This window comes from Perissodus microlepis, chromosome 5, assembly GCF_051167445.1.
Source record: "Perissodus microlepis isolate ML-2025 ecotype Zambia chromosome 5, ASM5116744v1, whole genome shotgun sequence".
Taxonomy (NCBI): domain Eukaryota; kingdom Metazoa; phylum Chordata; class Actinopteri; order Cichliformes; family Cichlidae; genus Perissodus; species Perissodus microlepis.
This window is the reverse complement of record NC_140465.1, coordinates 26,908,014-26,922,038: the sequence shown is the minus strand read 5'-3', so window position 1 is coordinate 26,922,038 and position 14,025 is coordinate 26,908,014. Positions and strand designations below refer to the sequence as shown.

The window sequence follows — 14,025 nt, the reverse complement described above, 5'->3', positions numbered from 1 at the left end:
TATCATAGTGGAAATGCAAACAGTAACATGAAGGAACCTTTTAGCTCCCTGACAATGGTTTCATCTTTATGTCCATTTACGTTTCTGATTCAGAGACAGTGGCTTTGGATGGTTATTGTTTGGTTAGCAAAAGGAAATTTGACTGTATTTAGGTTTATTCTTACAAATATCCCATTTTTTGTGTTACATTGAGGAAGAGATGCTGGGGAAGTTCAGAGATTTCAAGTAATTGGTTGTTCTTTTTTTTTTTTCTTGGTAATATTTATATTTTTTAATATTTAATTTAAAAACCCCCAAAAACCTTCTTCCTTCTCAGGATGGTTTCACTGGCTTTGCCTGTCAGGAGTGTAAGAATCCAAATGCTTATGGAGAAAGGTGTGATAAAGGTTGGTACCGTCTTTACTTTCTGAGGCACAGTTTGCCCCAAATCATATTTACATAATTTTCCTCTGTGCAGTGTATCTGCTTAGTTTGTCTCAGTGTGACCTGTCTGGTATTATGGTAAATGGCCTGTATTTGTATAGCGCTTTACTTAGTCACTATGGACCCCAAGGCGCTTTACACTACATTCAGTCATCCACCCATTCACACACACATTCACACACTGGTGATGGCAAGCTACATTGTAGCCACAGCTGCCATGAGGCGCACTGACAGAGGCGAGGATGCCGGACATTGGCGCCACCAGTAGACAACGGGTGAAGTGTCTTGCCCAAGGACACAACGACCGAGACTGTTGGGGGGGCTCGAACCGGCAACCTTTCGATTACAAGAAGAACTGCCAACTCTTGAGCCACAATCAATGAGATTGTTGTTTTTTCTTCAATATAATGGAATTAAGTTGCACTCGCCTTGTGTTCGTCAAAATGCATAAAAACATTTGGAAAAACTTATCAGGAACTGATCTGCATCCACCAACTGTGGACTCTGTATACTTCATCACCCATTGGTTTGTCCTGTTCTAAAGCCTCAAGCTGAACATTTATATGTTTTGAAAGTAGATGTGATAGAGAAGGGGTCACTCTGACACCAAAACAAAGAGATGCAGCATCCTCATGGCAGCAGCTTCTCAGTCACAGTCTGTGTGGAAAGAATCTCCTGTGTTTATCCTCCTTTATTACTGCAGTGAGGAGCATCATTTAGAAAATGACAACCATCTTGGGTTCAACAAGACTTGAAAGTAGGAGGTCCTTTCACATGCAACTAAACTAACTAAAATTAGCATTGCATCTGCTGCTGTCTGCATGCACTACACTTTTTGCGAATTCTCATGTCTTTATGTGTACTTGTTACATCAAGTACGAGTAACAACTGTATAACTGGAAAAAGCAAAGGCCAAAAAAAAAACACACTGAAAAGAGAAAAGGAGATGGTTAACAAAGTCAAAGAAAAACACTTCTGCCGTCAGCAGAACTAACTACTCCCTAGTAGCTCAAAAACAACACTAATCTCAGTCAGCACTCAATGCTGGTCACAACACCTGCTTCAGAGGAAAGCAGTGCCATTGTCATGTTGCATATAACAGGCCATAGAGAGCATAAAATCATAATTTTTCTTCACCTGGAAGCTAACATTGTGCCTCAACCAAAAGAAATGCATAGCTAACTGGCATTGAAGCCCAGCTGAGGGGGACATATATACATTGTCATCCAATCATGCTGACTCAAGCATGTTTCTTGTGCATAGTGACTCAGCTGGTGGAAAGAATGTGCATCCAACATGAAAGTGCTCATAATGAGTTTTATTAGATAAACAGGTCAGCTCAGTGAAGTGTTTCTTCACATTAAAAGGAAATAAAGCAGAAAGTCAAACCTTCAAAGACTACTATGAAGCTGTAAGAACATCTGAAATCTGCTTAAAAACTGCCTCTCTGTGTGCAGTGTGTGACTGTAAACATGGAGTGTGTAATAAAGGTCCTGAAGGTGATGGAGAGTGTTTGTGTCAGCCACCATACACTGGGAAGAACTGTGACCAAGGTAAGACCACACCACAATGAAATATACTGTATTGAATTAGCAGAAACATCACTCATTATTAATGTATATTAATAATTAGCTGTCTGTTGATAGATAGATATTTATCCCACAAGGGTAATTTTTTGTTACAGCAGCACAATAAAGAGCAACAATAGCACAGACAACAATAAACAACAAATAACACAGATAAAATAAAAGTGCCACTGATGCCTGGTAAGGGCTTTATGAGATGGTGTAGGAATTTATATCTAAACAAAATTGATAAAAAAAAGAAAGCAAACTAAACATTAAAGTGGCATTTGTTAAAAACAGTAAAAGCAAGACTGGCATCATGTAAGAGAGAAGTGTAAATTGCATGGTATTTAATATTTACTGCTTCCCCCCCCAGAAATTTATCAAATGTACATATTTGTATAAAAATAAATAATTAAATGATTTTTTTCAGATTATCTCTGTAGATCATCAATTTACAGGCTGTTTCCTGGCTCAGAATAGTCACATGTGAAGTGACTATAACCATAGACATGACTGAAACACATACAATTAGCTATTAGCCAACTATATTAGAGAAGTTCAATAAAATACAATCTGGCAGAAACATCTTAAACGTGAAAATTAAAAAAGAAAGAACCTTGGTTAGACAGAAGTGATAAAATTAGATGTTGGCGGGGAGGGGGGGGGGATAAAACAAAGAGATTGTTGCTGTGTTGTGAGCTCAAAGTAATAAACTTCATTAACTAACCCGACTTTATTTTGATCTAAGAATAAGAAAGATTTTAGAAACACAATAAGGGTTACATTTTCTGCAATTAAAAATACAAGTAGACTGAAAAGGACTTCTCAAATGTGGTTTGATACTCAGGTAATGATGTTTCCCCGCACTACCTGTTTGTTTGTGTTAAACTGCTGCCTGCAGTGAGCTGCTGCCGTGTTTGTGTTGTTGACAGAGAATCGGAGGTGCAACAATTGCAGCCCGTACTCATACTGTAAAGGAGAGGGAGACGCCGCCGTATGTGAATGTTTGCCTGGATACAGGAAGACGCCACAGAACAAATGCGCAAGTAAAAATTATAATAATTTATTTTGTGAAAATTTTGAGTTTATGCTGCTGTTGTTACCAGAAGTGAGCGTGTGTATGGCCAAGTGAACATGTTAACTGTTTAAAGCCTTAACCATGAAATTATTGCCAGAAAATTCTCATTTTTTTTTTAAACTGGAGTCTTCAATAAACCTTCTGGCAAATTAAAAGAAAAGAAAAGAAATATTAATTTGCATACAAGAGTTTCAATTTGTATATTGTCTTTGCTTACGTCCAACCTTTTTATACAAAAAGAGAAAAAAAACAGACTGGGCTTTGCAAACTGGTGATGTCACACAGCCTATTTTAATCTTACATTGCAATGTACATATACAGTACATTGCTGATAACATGAGTTGTTCAATTAAACTAAAATAAAAATGGACTAAAAATCTCTCCTGTTCCCCTCAAAATCAGCAAATTATTAAATACAATAACTTCAGTGTTTTAAATGGAGCTGTTAAAATTTTCATGGCCCTGTTCCTAGTTGTAGACAATGAGGAGCATTTGAGGATTTTACAAATCCTCAAAGTAGGGCTTGAAGATGAGCCATGTATCAGCATGTAGGTACAAAAAAAATGAGAATTTCATGTGTTTTAATTTGTTTTGACCAACCACCCATCTCACATGATAGGATCTTGTTAACTTAACCCAAAATGGACTTTCTGCTGTTTTAACCAAAAATCCGATCAAACATCTGGGGTGCCAGTGCTCGTTTCTGCTACTGCCGCAGTTTTACTGTTGAAACTATGATATTTCACATGACATTGATATTCAAAGTCATTTATAGAAATTAAAACTTCTGAAAATTGAAGTGTGTGTGACTTGAAGTGTGTGCAAAATTGACTGTCAACACGTGGCTATCACCTGTGTTTAAGATGTTAATAGGACTCAAAAATGCTAAAAAAATAGACTTAAGACTTAAAAAGCACAAAATGTTGACTCACACATTCACTCATACGAAATGTAATTTCTCATGGAATAATTACATATACTGAAGGTATTGCACAAAAGCCCCAGCTCATTCTGAGGGGGTCAGGTGGGAGGAGTGCACTGATTGTTTAAATGGAGTGACCCAGATAACATTATGAATTTAATCTGAAGGTTATTTATTCGTTTTCTGCTCAGGTGTTTGTTCACAGAGGGATTGTGACGTTAATGCCCAGTGCTCCTCTCGGGGGTTAAAGGTCAGCTGTGCATGTAAGCCCGGCTACCTGGGCGATGGCAAAATCTGTATACCTCAGAACCCTTGCTTAGATAACAACGGGGGCTGTCCCTTGAACTCCACAGTTTGTGTCTTCAAAGGAGCCAACAAGGTGAGGAGACCTGCCAAGAGTCAGGAAAAAGCTGTTTGTAACAAAATCCTGACATTTTGTTTAACTCCTCTCTCTCTCTCCATCTCTTTCTCTCTCTGGCTCTCAGTCCAGCTGTGCATGTATGTCCGGCATGTCGCCTATAGGTGGCAGCCCTGAGTCTGGCTGTCAGCTCGTCTCCGCCTGCTCGGTGGACACCTGTGACCCCACAGCTCGCTGTCAGACTGAACTGAATGGCGAACCCAGGTCAGACACACAAACTTTTCTCTACCATTATCTACAACTGGGAGGAGGACCGAAAATGTGACCACAGCCAGAAGAATCGGCTCCTTTTGACTTTGATGGGACTAAAACCAGAACACCAACCAGAAAAAGATCACTTTCACTCCATGATGAAAGTAGAATAACAAAGTTATCCCAAGGCATAAGTCCTGTAACACAATTTTAGGCAGAAAAAAAATAACACAGTCTAAATATTTATGTAATACATCTGGGAAATGTGTAGATCGTGCCAGATATAATGACACCACAGTCGATACAAGCTGGTCTGTTGCTGTCAGGATCCTAAGGTGGTGTGGCAGAATTTTGGATTTCATCCCTTAGACCAGCGGCCCCCAACCCCCGGGCCTCGGACCGGTACCGGTCCGTGAGTCCTTTGGTACCGGGCCGCGAGAGTAGAGGCTCAGGTGTGAAATGTATGGTTTTCAGGGTTTTTAGCGGTTTTCAGTGTTATTTTGTTATCGTTTTTATCGTTAACTCAGTTTTCCTGGGTCTTTTCACGTGTGTTATGAATAAATCTTCTTTTTTTCGGTACCGGTACTAGTTTTATTTTGTTGTATTTATCCGCGACACCTTAAAGGCCGGTCCGTGAAAATATTGTCGGGCATAAACCCGACAATATTTTGTGGCGCAAAAAAGGTTGGGGACCGCTGCCTTAGACCAGCGGTCCCCAACCTTTTTTTGCACCACAGACCGGTTTAATGTCAGACAATATTTTCACGGACCGGCCTTTAGGGTGTCAAGGATAAATATAACAAAAGAAAATGATACGACCAAGACAAAAACGGTGCTATTTGGTAAATATAATAATAAACGGAAATTCACTGTGTATTTGTGTAACTTAATTAGCAGTGTCCTCCTGAATTGCGCCAACAACATTGAGAGTAACATCCTCCTCTCTGCCCTTTAATGCTCTCTGGTCGCTATGGTAAGCGTAAATATTTCTTTCAAAATAAGACACACAAATACAACATGGGAAAAGACTCAGGGAAACCGAGTTAACAATAAAAACCCTGAAAACCATAAATTTCACACCGAACCTCAACTCTTGGGGCCCGGTACCAAACGACTCACAGACCAGTCCTGGTCCGTGACCCGGGGGTTGGGGACCACTATCTTAGACCAGAGATTAACTGAAGCCGGTCAAGACATGCTCAAATGCAACTTTTCCAGTTACCATATAACACTAGTACCTCGACTTTAGATGTCTGCTACTACTGAGTTAAGATCACGTAACAGTGTTAAATTAATAAACTGTAATCCTCACCGTGAGGATGAGGCTGGGAGCCATTGTTTTATGTTAGAGTTAAACTTTGCTTTCCTGACTTCAAAATAAAATGTAAAAAGTAAGTTTGTTTTAGCTTCTCTGCCTTCATGCCATCTTCTTTCTGGCTGGCTGCTCCTAAGAAACACAAAGTTTAAACAACAAGTGCGCTGGGCTTCTGCGCTGAGCCGGAGGTATGTGCCTGAGATGACCAAATAAATGACCAAAACCCTCTCAGAAAAAAAACAACCTGAAACTGAACATTTAGCTGATAAGGATTACTTGTCTACACACTGACCTCATTATTTGAAATTGTGGTTATGTTTAATATGAATATTTAACATAAAGACAAAAGAAATACAAATTTAGTAGGTCCGTGTTTATAGAGTAACATAAAGCTGTCCAAAACACTGCTTTGAGTCTTGAGTTAAAATCCGTCAAATGGGCAAACACGAAGCATCTCGATCATGTGTGCTGAACTTGATTAGATGTGTTTTTAAACTGGAGCGGTACTTTCACTGAGAATGATTCGCTTCCTAAAAGTAACGATGGGAAAATCTGGAAAGATCAGATAGGTCAGGTCACAGTGTCAGTTGCGTCGGCTGGCTAAAGTGGCGCTCTCTTCCTGCCCCCTTCTCTCAGATGTGTGTGCGAAGTGGATCAGATCAGTGATGGTCGGCGTTGTTATGGTAACCTGATGGAGCGCGTCATGGAGCTGGACCGGAGCGGCAGCTGGAGAGGAAACTTTACTGGAGCCATTTCCATGTTCGGTAAAAATAACCAGCAAAAATACGCTCTGAGAAATGCCCGCGGTACTTTATTGAACTATGGTGGGGTTTCCTGTTAAAACAAGAGATCAGCACCTCAGAGTGTTTCAAGCTAACTGACAGGATATGACTTAAAGTGAGGCGTGGTGGTGATATCAGCTTTTTTTAAAAATAATAAAAACATGAGTCTGTGTCCCGATTATCCTGCAAGGTAATTTATATGAGACATGCTGTTTCTTGTACGTTCTTTGGTGTTGCTATTCTTTTACCGCACCTTTCCTTTGACCTTTGGGGTGTGTGTGTGTTTCAGAGGCAGGCTGTCCACGTCTGCTGAATCATAACGGACCCTTCACAGCTTTCATCCCCCTGCTGAAATCACCTCTGCCTGTAGGTCACCTGCTTGTCTGAATTTTATTTTAATGATCTCCTCCAGCACAGGAAGCTCCTGAGGGATGAAGCCATAGATTTGAAAAGCGTAATCCGCAACTTAAACAAATCTCTGGTGCTGCCTTCTTAGATCTGTGCAAAATTAGGAAAAAAAGTAGTTCATGCATTTATTACTTCTAAGAAGAGATTAAATTTCTGCCATGTTAGCATCTCTTCATTGACTCAGTGATAAATGCAATATAAATTCTTTTCCTCACACACAGTTACAAATTATCAGGCCCCTTCATATATTAAGGACCTCAGTACCATATTATCCCAATAGAGCACTTTTCTCTGAGACTGCGGGCTTACTTGTTGTTCCTAGAGTTTCCAAAAGTAGAATGGGAGGCAGAGCCTTCATCTATCAGGCTCCTCTTCCGAGACTCACTCAGAGGCTGCTCACAGACTCACATGATCTCAAATTACATCTAGCATACCTAATAATTAGAAACTAACTGATCGATAAATACAAAAACCTGGTCTTCTAAACCAAAATATCTCTGCAGGACTTAAATCAGGAGACAGTATGTAAAAACCACCTGATCCTGGGTCAGTACCTCTACAAGGATCTGACTGGTCGAGACTTCAACCTGTACGGAGGATCCAAGCTGAGGACCAAAGAAAACAAGGTAACACTGCTTCTCCAGACTCCAGCTGCTGTTCAAGCTAGATAGTAAAGAAAAAATGAAAGGTGTAAGCCTGGTTCTTGCCTTTGGAAATTATTTTTGGTGGAGACATTTGTCAAATCCACGGAAGCAGCCACTGTTATTCACAAGCATAAGGTCAAAATTTCCTGGAGCTTTTAGTTCAGGTCCAGCGTGCTGTTGTCTGGAAACTCAACAGTCACGACAAGACTTTTTCCTAAAAATCAATCATTGCCTCCCACCTTACACAAACCCACACTGTATCAGAAAATTATTTTTGAAGGTTTGAAATCACATGGTGATGTGACCTTTGAAAGTTTACCCAAAATGCACCCAAATTAAGTTTTTCTGTTTTTTTCTGTTGCTCTCATAATCACATAGACATTAAAGTCCTGCAGATTTTCTGTTGAAACTATTTTATATCCATTAATGAGATTTTTTCTTTAAATTGTGACAAGTGGAGTGATGTTGCAGTGCTCAAATTTCTGTCCGTATAATATAACTAAGCAGGAGTACAGACTTTGACACACAATTCCAGTGATTTGAAGTAAGTGTGATTTTCACTTTAACTACAAAGTGAAACTATTAAGAATCTCTTTCATGGGTCAAGACAGGAGCCCAGCATATTCTTTATTTAACTGAAGTTTAATGCAGATTTCACACATAAGAGCCCCCGGCTCTCTTCTCTGGGACACAGCAGAACCACCAGACTGCCAATGTTCAGTCTACATTAGTAAGTTAAAGTTGGTTACAAGGATACACCAGAAACAAAAAAGTTCTTTCAGCATGATTTTTATTCTTGCCACAATTAGGAAAAGCAATATGACAAAGAACTGGAACAAAGCAAAGTGCATGCTACAGAAAATCATTTTCCCTTGCATTAGTTTTGTTTGCATCCATGTGGTTAATATAACACAAACATTTAAGTGATGCAACTCTTCACTACTTCTATCAGCGGTTTTCATCACACATACTCAAGATAGTGTGATAGTATCTACAAAACCATCACACACCATTGTGTTTAAAATCAGCACTTCTAACAGTGTTATCATCATCGTCTTCTGTCACCCGTCGCCTCAACACTTCTCTATCGTAACATGCTGGCATAACCCGCTGGTGATGGAGACTGGTTATTGAATGAAAATTAGTTTTATTTACCAACTGAGTGGGTCCATTACACTCAGTTATATACAATTCATATATCTTCAAATCACAACCCACACAGTTTATTAGATTTTTTTCATTATTAAACGTCTTGTTAAACCAAACAAAACAGTCTGTTAAGTAACACGTGGATCTAAACACATCATTAGATCACAGCAGAAATTATTTGACAGAAATTATGTTAGGTGAGATTTATAAGGATATTATCTTCAGAATTATGTGACACGTTCTTTTTTGCAATAATTCTCTCATTTTGTGTCTCTTAATTATTCAACGTCTGAGTAATGGTGTTAAATAACTATATAAACAGATTATGTGGTTACAAGAACAGCAGACTGGTTACCATGACCCGTTTCCTGAAGCCATGAGACTGTTGTGAAGACAACATTAATGGTTCCATAAATTAGATGAACATTTATAAGGCAGAAATAAATATTTGCTGTCCAGAGAGCACTACAGAACCAGAAGTTCTGTCTTCTGTGTTCTAGTACTTATGAAGCAGACAAACACACACTCTCACACACCTCAGGCCAATTTAAAAGGTTAATCTGATGAGCATGTCTTTGGGCGGGCGGGGCACAAAGAGAAAACCCACACAGGGAAATGAGAACATGACAACTCCACATAGAAAGTTCTCAACCGACCAGCTGCTTCAAACCCGGAAACCTGACAGCAAGGTTGTGGATTTAAACACAAACATTTAAAAACATTGTGAATTTAAAAATAAAAGCATAGTGTAACCCTGTAACTCAGGGTTTTCCCTTCACATTTTAAGTTTCTTTCCCAAGGCCAAAGTGAAGTCACGAGCATTGTGAAACATTATTTGGAGGACTGTGTTTCATATACTTAAGCATCTTAGACATTCTTGTTCATGAAGTAGCCAGAAAAATACCACACACGTTTCTATCACAGGCAGCGGGAGGTGTCTGTGTGTAGAGCAGGGGTAGGCAACTCCAGGCCTCGAGTGCCGGTGTCCTGCAGGTTTTAGATCCCACCCTGGGTTAACACACCTGAATCAAATGATTAGTTCATTACCAGGCCTCTGGAGAACTTCAAGAAATGCTGAGGAGTCATTTAGCCCTTTAAATCAGCTGTGATGGATCATGGACACATCTAAAACCTCCAGGACACCGGCACTCGAGGCCTGGAGTTGCCTACCCCTGGTGTAGAGTGAATACTGGACCCAAATGCAGATCAAAAAACGGAGCGTAAAAAGGTAACTCAAATAATAAAAAAGCGAGCCCTTTGTTCTGGCTCATAACATGAATACAAAAAACACGGGAAAGCAGTGGTGTCCAAACCCAGGCCTTAAGGGCTGGTGTCCTACAGGTTTTAGATGTGTCCTTGATCCAAGACAGCTGATTTAAATGGCTAAATGACCTCCTCAACATGTCTTGTTCTACAGAGGTCTGGTTATGAACTAATCATTTGATTCAGGTGTGCAGACTCAGGATGACATCTAAAACCTGAGGGACACTGGCCCTCGAGGCCTGGAGTTGGCCAAGCCTGCGGTAAAGTGAACAGGAACGAAAACTAAACTAAAACCTAAACTGGAAGAAACTAAACTACGACAACTGCAACGAAAGACATGAACATGATTCAGGGCAGGAGCATGCAAAAAGCGAGGAAAAAACAGAAACATGGAACGGGAGCATGACCTGAGCTGAATCGTGAAATACCTTGGCGTGACATGACATCGTGAAAGTAACACAGACAACCCGACAAAGACTGAATGAAGGCACAGAGGAGGCTAATGAGGGAAGTGGAGACGTGGGGAAACAGCTGACACAAAGGAACACACCACAGGGGAAGTAAAACAAAACACATTGAACATGGAGACAGCTGACTCTTCAAAATAAAACAGGAAACATTGAAAGACGTAAACATGAGACACAGGGGTGAAGACAAAAGGGGAATCTAATGAACAACGAACTATAACCGGGCAACTTAGGCGAAATAGAAATGAACTTAAATAAGCTAAATGAGACCATATTTCTACAAAACAACCATAAATCCTGACATAAATGTTCCATTGTAGACTATCGAGTAGCTTTTGATTTTATGTATATTGAGGTACAAATAAAACCAATAAATATATGAGAGTACTTCATAACATCACCATTGCAGCAGTCTTTTATATTCACCAGATTGTACACTTGTCTAATATTTGCGCCGTTAATATTAAAGTTGCTCTACGTTCCTAAACAGTTAACAAATTTTGTCTCACAGTTTTGTCATATTTCCCAACTTTATGATGATATGCATCACCCTAAGTGTTCTTTTCCACCGTCACAGTGACCTTCACTGGTAAAATCTTCACTGGCTGAGGATTCTCAGTGTAAATGTAAGGAAACAGGGTGTCAGAGAAGCTGTGTGTGAAGGTGTGCATGTGGGCATTAGTGTCGAGATCAGAGAACGACAACTTTCCTCTGTCAAAGTCCAGATGGACTCTGATCCTCCGCACTTCCTTCTTCACTGGTAGATCCTTCTCAGTGTCTGGTGATGAAAATGCTGAGAATTTACCATTAGAGAACAAAATTCTCCACAGTCCTGACTGAAGACGCCCGCTGACCTGGGAGTACTCGCTCAACACGCCCAGTTCCCAGTCCTTGTTGTTTCCAACATCAACATCCCACTCATGTGTCCCTGAGTTGAAGCCTTTGTAGCCGAGAACAGAGCAGGAGAACTTGGTTCTCTCCGGGTTTTGGGGAAGCGGTTTCCGCTCTCCTGATTTCACGCTGCTCAGATTATCGAATACAACAAGTTCTGGGTCGGCAGTGTTTGGATCAAGAATCACAGGACTGTAGAAGACCTTCTCTTTCATTTTGTTCCAGACGTTGAAGGTCAGGTTGCCCAGGTGTTTGGCCACATCTATGAGCACTCCTGAAGCCAGCTCTGGATCTTGCAGCAGGGGGCGCTGCTGGGCTTTTTTAACTGCAGCCTTGTAGTTTTGCAGGAATGAGATGTCTTCAGCTTTGAGCTCCCTCTCTGTGGCTCTGATTGTGCTAGAAAGAGCTGCTGTTTCTCTGCTCAGACTCTCAAACTTCTCCTTCATTATCTTAGTCTTCTGCACCTCATCCTCCTTCAGGTTAGCAATCCTCACCTTCTCTTCATCGTGCAAAAACTGGTGAAGATTCTTAAACTGCTCCTTAATCTCCCTCTCTGTGCTTTGGGCTTGGACTTTGATGTGTTTCACTATTTGATCATAGCTTCCTTTAACATCTTCAAAGACCTGCAGCTTCTCCTTTAAGGGCTTCAGGGATTTCTGGAGCTCCTCTTTGAGATCCTGTGCAGCCTCATCGATGGGTCTGAATCTGTGGTTGCTATGCATTTTCGAGTCTCGACAGATCACACATATTGGCTGCTGGTGGTCCAGACAGAAGATTTTGAGTTTCTCAGAGTGCAGACTGCAGAGTGACTCGGACCCTTCTGAAACTCTTCCGCCTCCGTCGCCTCTCTCCGCTAAAAAGGCCTCACACAGGTTCTTTAATGCCAAATTACGAGGGGGATCACTCTTTGAGGATCTTCTCTTGCAGCACGGACAATCGTATGTTTTCTTCCCCCTCCACCATTTTTGGAGGCAGTCTTTGCAGAAGCTGTGGCTGCATGACAGAACAACAGGGTCTTTGAAGACTTCATGGCAGACAGGACATAAGAAATCCTCTTCTGATCTGAGCGACATTTTGCCTGTGAATGAAGCTGAAAACACAGCAAAAAATAAAAGTGAAGTCAGTCAGTCCGGAAGATTCTCTGACAGTTGCTTTCACTTTCTGTCGCAGCTCTTTCAGATCATAAAGTAGAGCAAACTGCAACAGTTGGCAGGAATTGCAAGTATTCCTATTTTCCAGTTATCCCAGTGTTCACAGTGTTCCCTCTCGGAGCTGTCTTCATTAGTTGGAAGTGATATTTTACGGTGTGGTTAGAATCCTCACCATCTATCTCTGTGTATGTTTCTCCTTTCAGGAAGACAAAAACAATAAGCTGCATTTCCTGCTTGACTGCATGGCCTCACACAGTGGGCGGAGCTTTCTCAAGACAGCTCATGCGTGTCTATCACACTAGTTGTATGTTTGCTCAACAGTATTTCATGTATGGTATCATGACAGATCGCTAACATGGTGAATAAAATGATAAATAGTCAGGAGTCACAAAATAGATTCAGAGACAGTTCTGTCACAGATCACCAGTTCTGCAGCATATAACACGAGCACTTATCTCTGGCAGTCAGATACAGAAGAGCTCAGGGCTCCTGCTTTATCTGCACGTCTGGGCTGTCCGTCCTTGGAAAGTGTGCCAAAGGTTGCAATGCTCTTAGAGGTGCACAAAGTATCCTAAGAGTCAAGTAAAGGTCTCATTCCTTCATTCATTCAATTTATAATGATGCAGGGTTAGAGTCGCTCATTTTTACATCTGTAACTCTGGGAAAAAACACTAAACCTTGAGAATCGATTTCCTCCAATTTACAAAGTGCTTTAACAGTACTCACGCCTGTTTTTCCCCCCATCACAGGCCCCCTAGATCCACAGGTCAAAGCTTTACTGGACTCTTGTTTATGAGTGGGCCGCTATCAGTCTGAAGCAACATACATAATAAATTTGTCAATTTAAAGATTGACAAACTAAGCTACCAGTTTATCTTGTCAATTGTTCTTTATTAAGCATCTTTGTAACTCCAGACAGAGGTGGATAGACGCCGGTGGACAGACTAATTTTCTCAGTGTTTTAGTCTGTTGAGCCAGTGGTCTGATAATGGGATCTCATTGGCTTTTAACCTGCAGAGGGTTTTGTGTGAGTCTTACTCTGAATCTGAATAAGTACGCGGGACCACTGTGTGCGGTAAGACCATCTCTTTACTTCCTGTATTACCATCTCCCGGCATGCATTGCCAGTGCGTAACACGTAATTACACAATCAAACAATGAACACATACTGCCCATACAACAAATGTACCAGAGACAATTATGAATACACCACAGGTTTCTTTCTGATTACAGCAGTAAAGAGTTGCAGCTGTCAAGTCTAGAACAGTGTTTCTTTCACTCCACCTGCGTTCACCGTCCCAGCTACAGTTCAGGCTGTACAGCCTCATTTTCACTGCCGTTGCAGTATGAAGCT

The 14,025-nt window shown here is 40.8% G+C and overlaps 2 protein-coding genes across 4 annotated transcripts in view; one reads left to right on the top strand and one right to left on the bottom strand.

The window, feature by feature from the left end:
• stab1 (stabilin 1) overlaps positions 1–14,025 on the top strand; it is a 156,122-nt gene that overhangs the window by 12,059 nt on the left and 130,038 nt on the right. For all 3 annotated transcript variants that reach the window (XM_084929096.1, XM_084929097.1, XM_084929094.1), the window contains exons 5-12: positions 317–386; positions 1,881–1,976; positions 2,924–3,037; positions 4,183–4,370; positions 4,477–4,613; positions 6,553–6,680; positions 6,988–7,064; positions 7,610–7,732. In XM_084929096.1, coding sequence (XP_084785222.1) covers positions 317–386; positions 1,881–1,976; positions 2,924–3,037; positions 4,183–4,370; positions 4,477–4,613; positions 6,553–6,680; positions 6,988–7,064; positions 7,610–7,732 — 933 coding nt within the window. The remainder of the gene's footprint in view (positions 1–316; positions 387–1,880; positions 1,977–2,923; positions 3,038–4,182; positions 4,371–4,476; positions 4,614–6,552; positions 6,681–6,987; positions 7,065–7,609; positions 7,733–14,025) is intronic.
• Positions 8,416–12,898, bottom strand: LOC146387465 (E3 ubiquitin-protein ligase TRIM35-like). The gene is made up of 2 exons (XM_084929098.1): positions 12,844–12,898; positions 8,416–12,610 (listed from the first exon to the last, which is right to left on the bottom strand). The coding sequence occupies exons 1-2, from the start codon at positions 12,896–12,898 to the stop codon at positions 11,181–11,183; spliced, it is 1,485 nt and encodes a 494-aa protein (XP_084785224.1). The 3' UTR covers positions 8,416–11,180.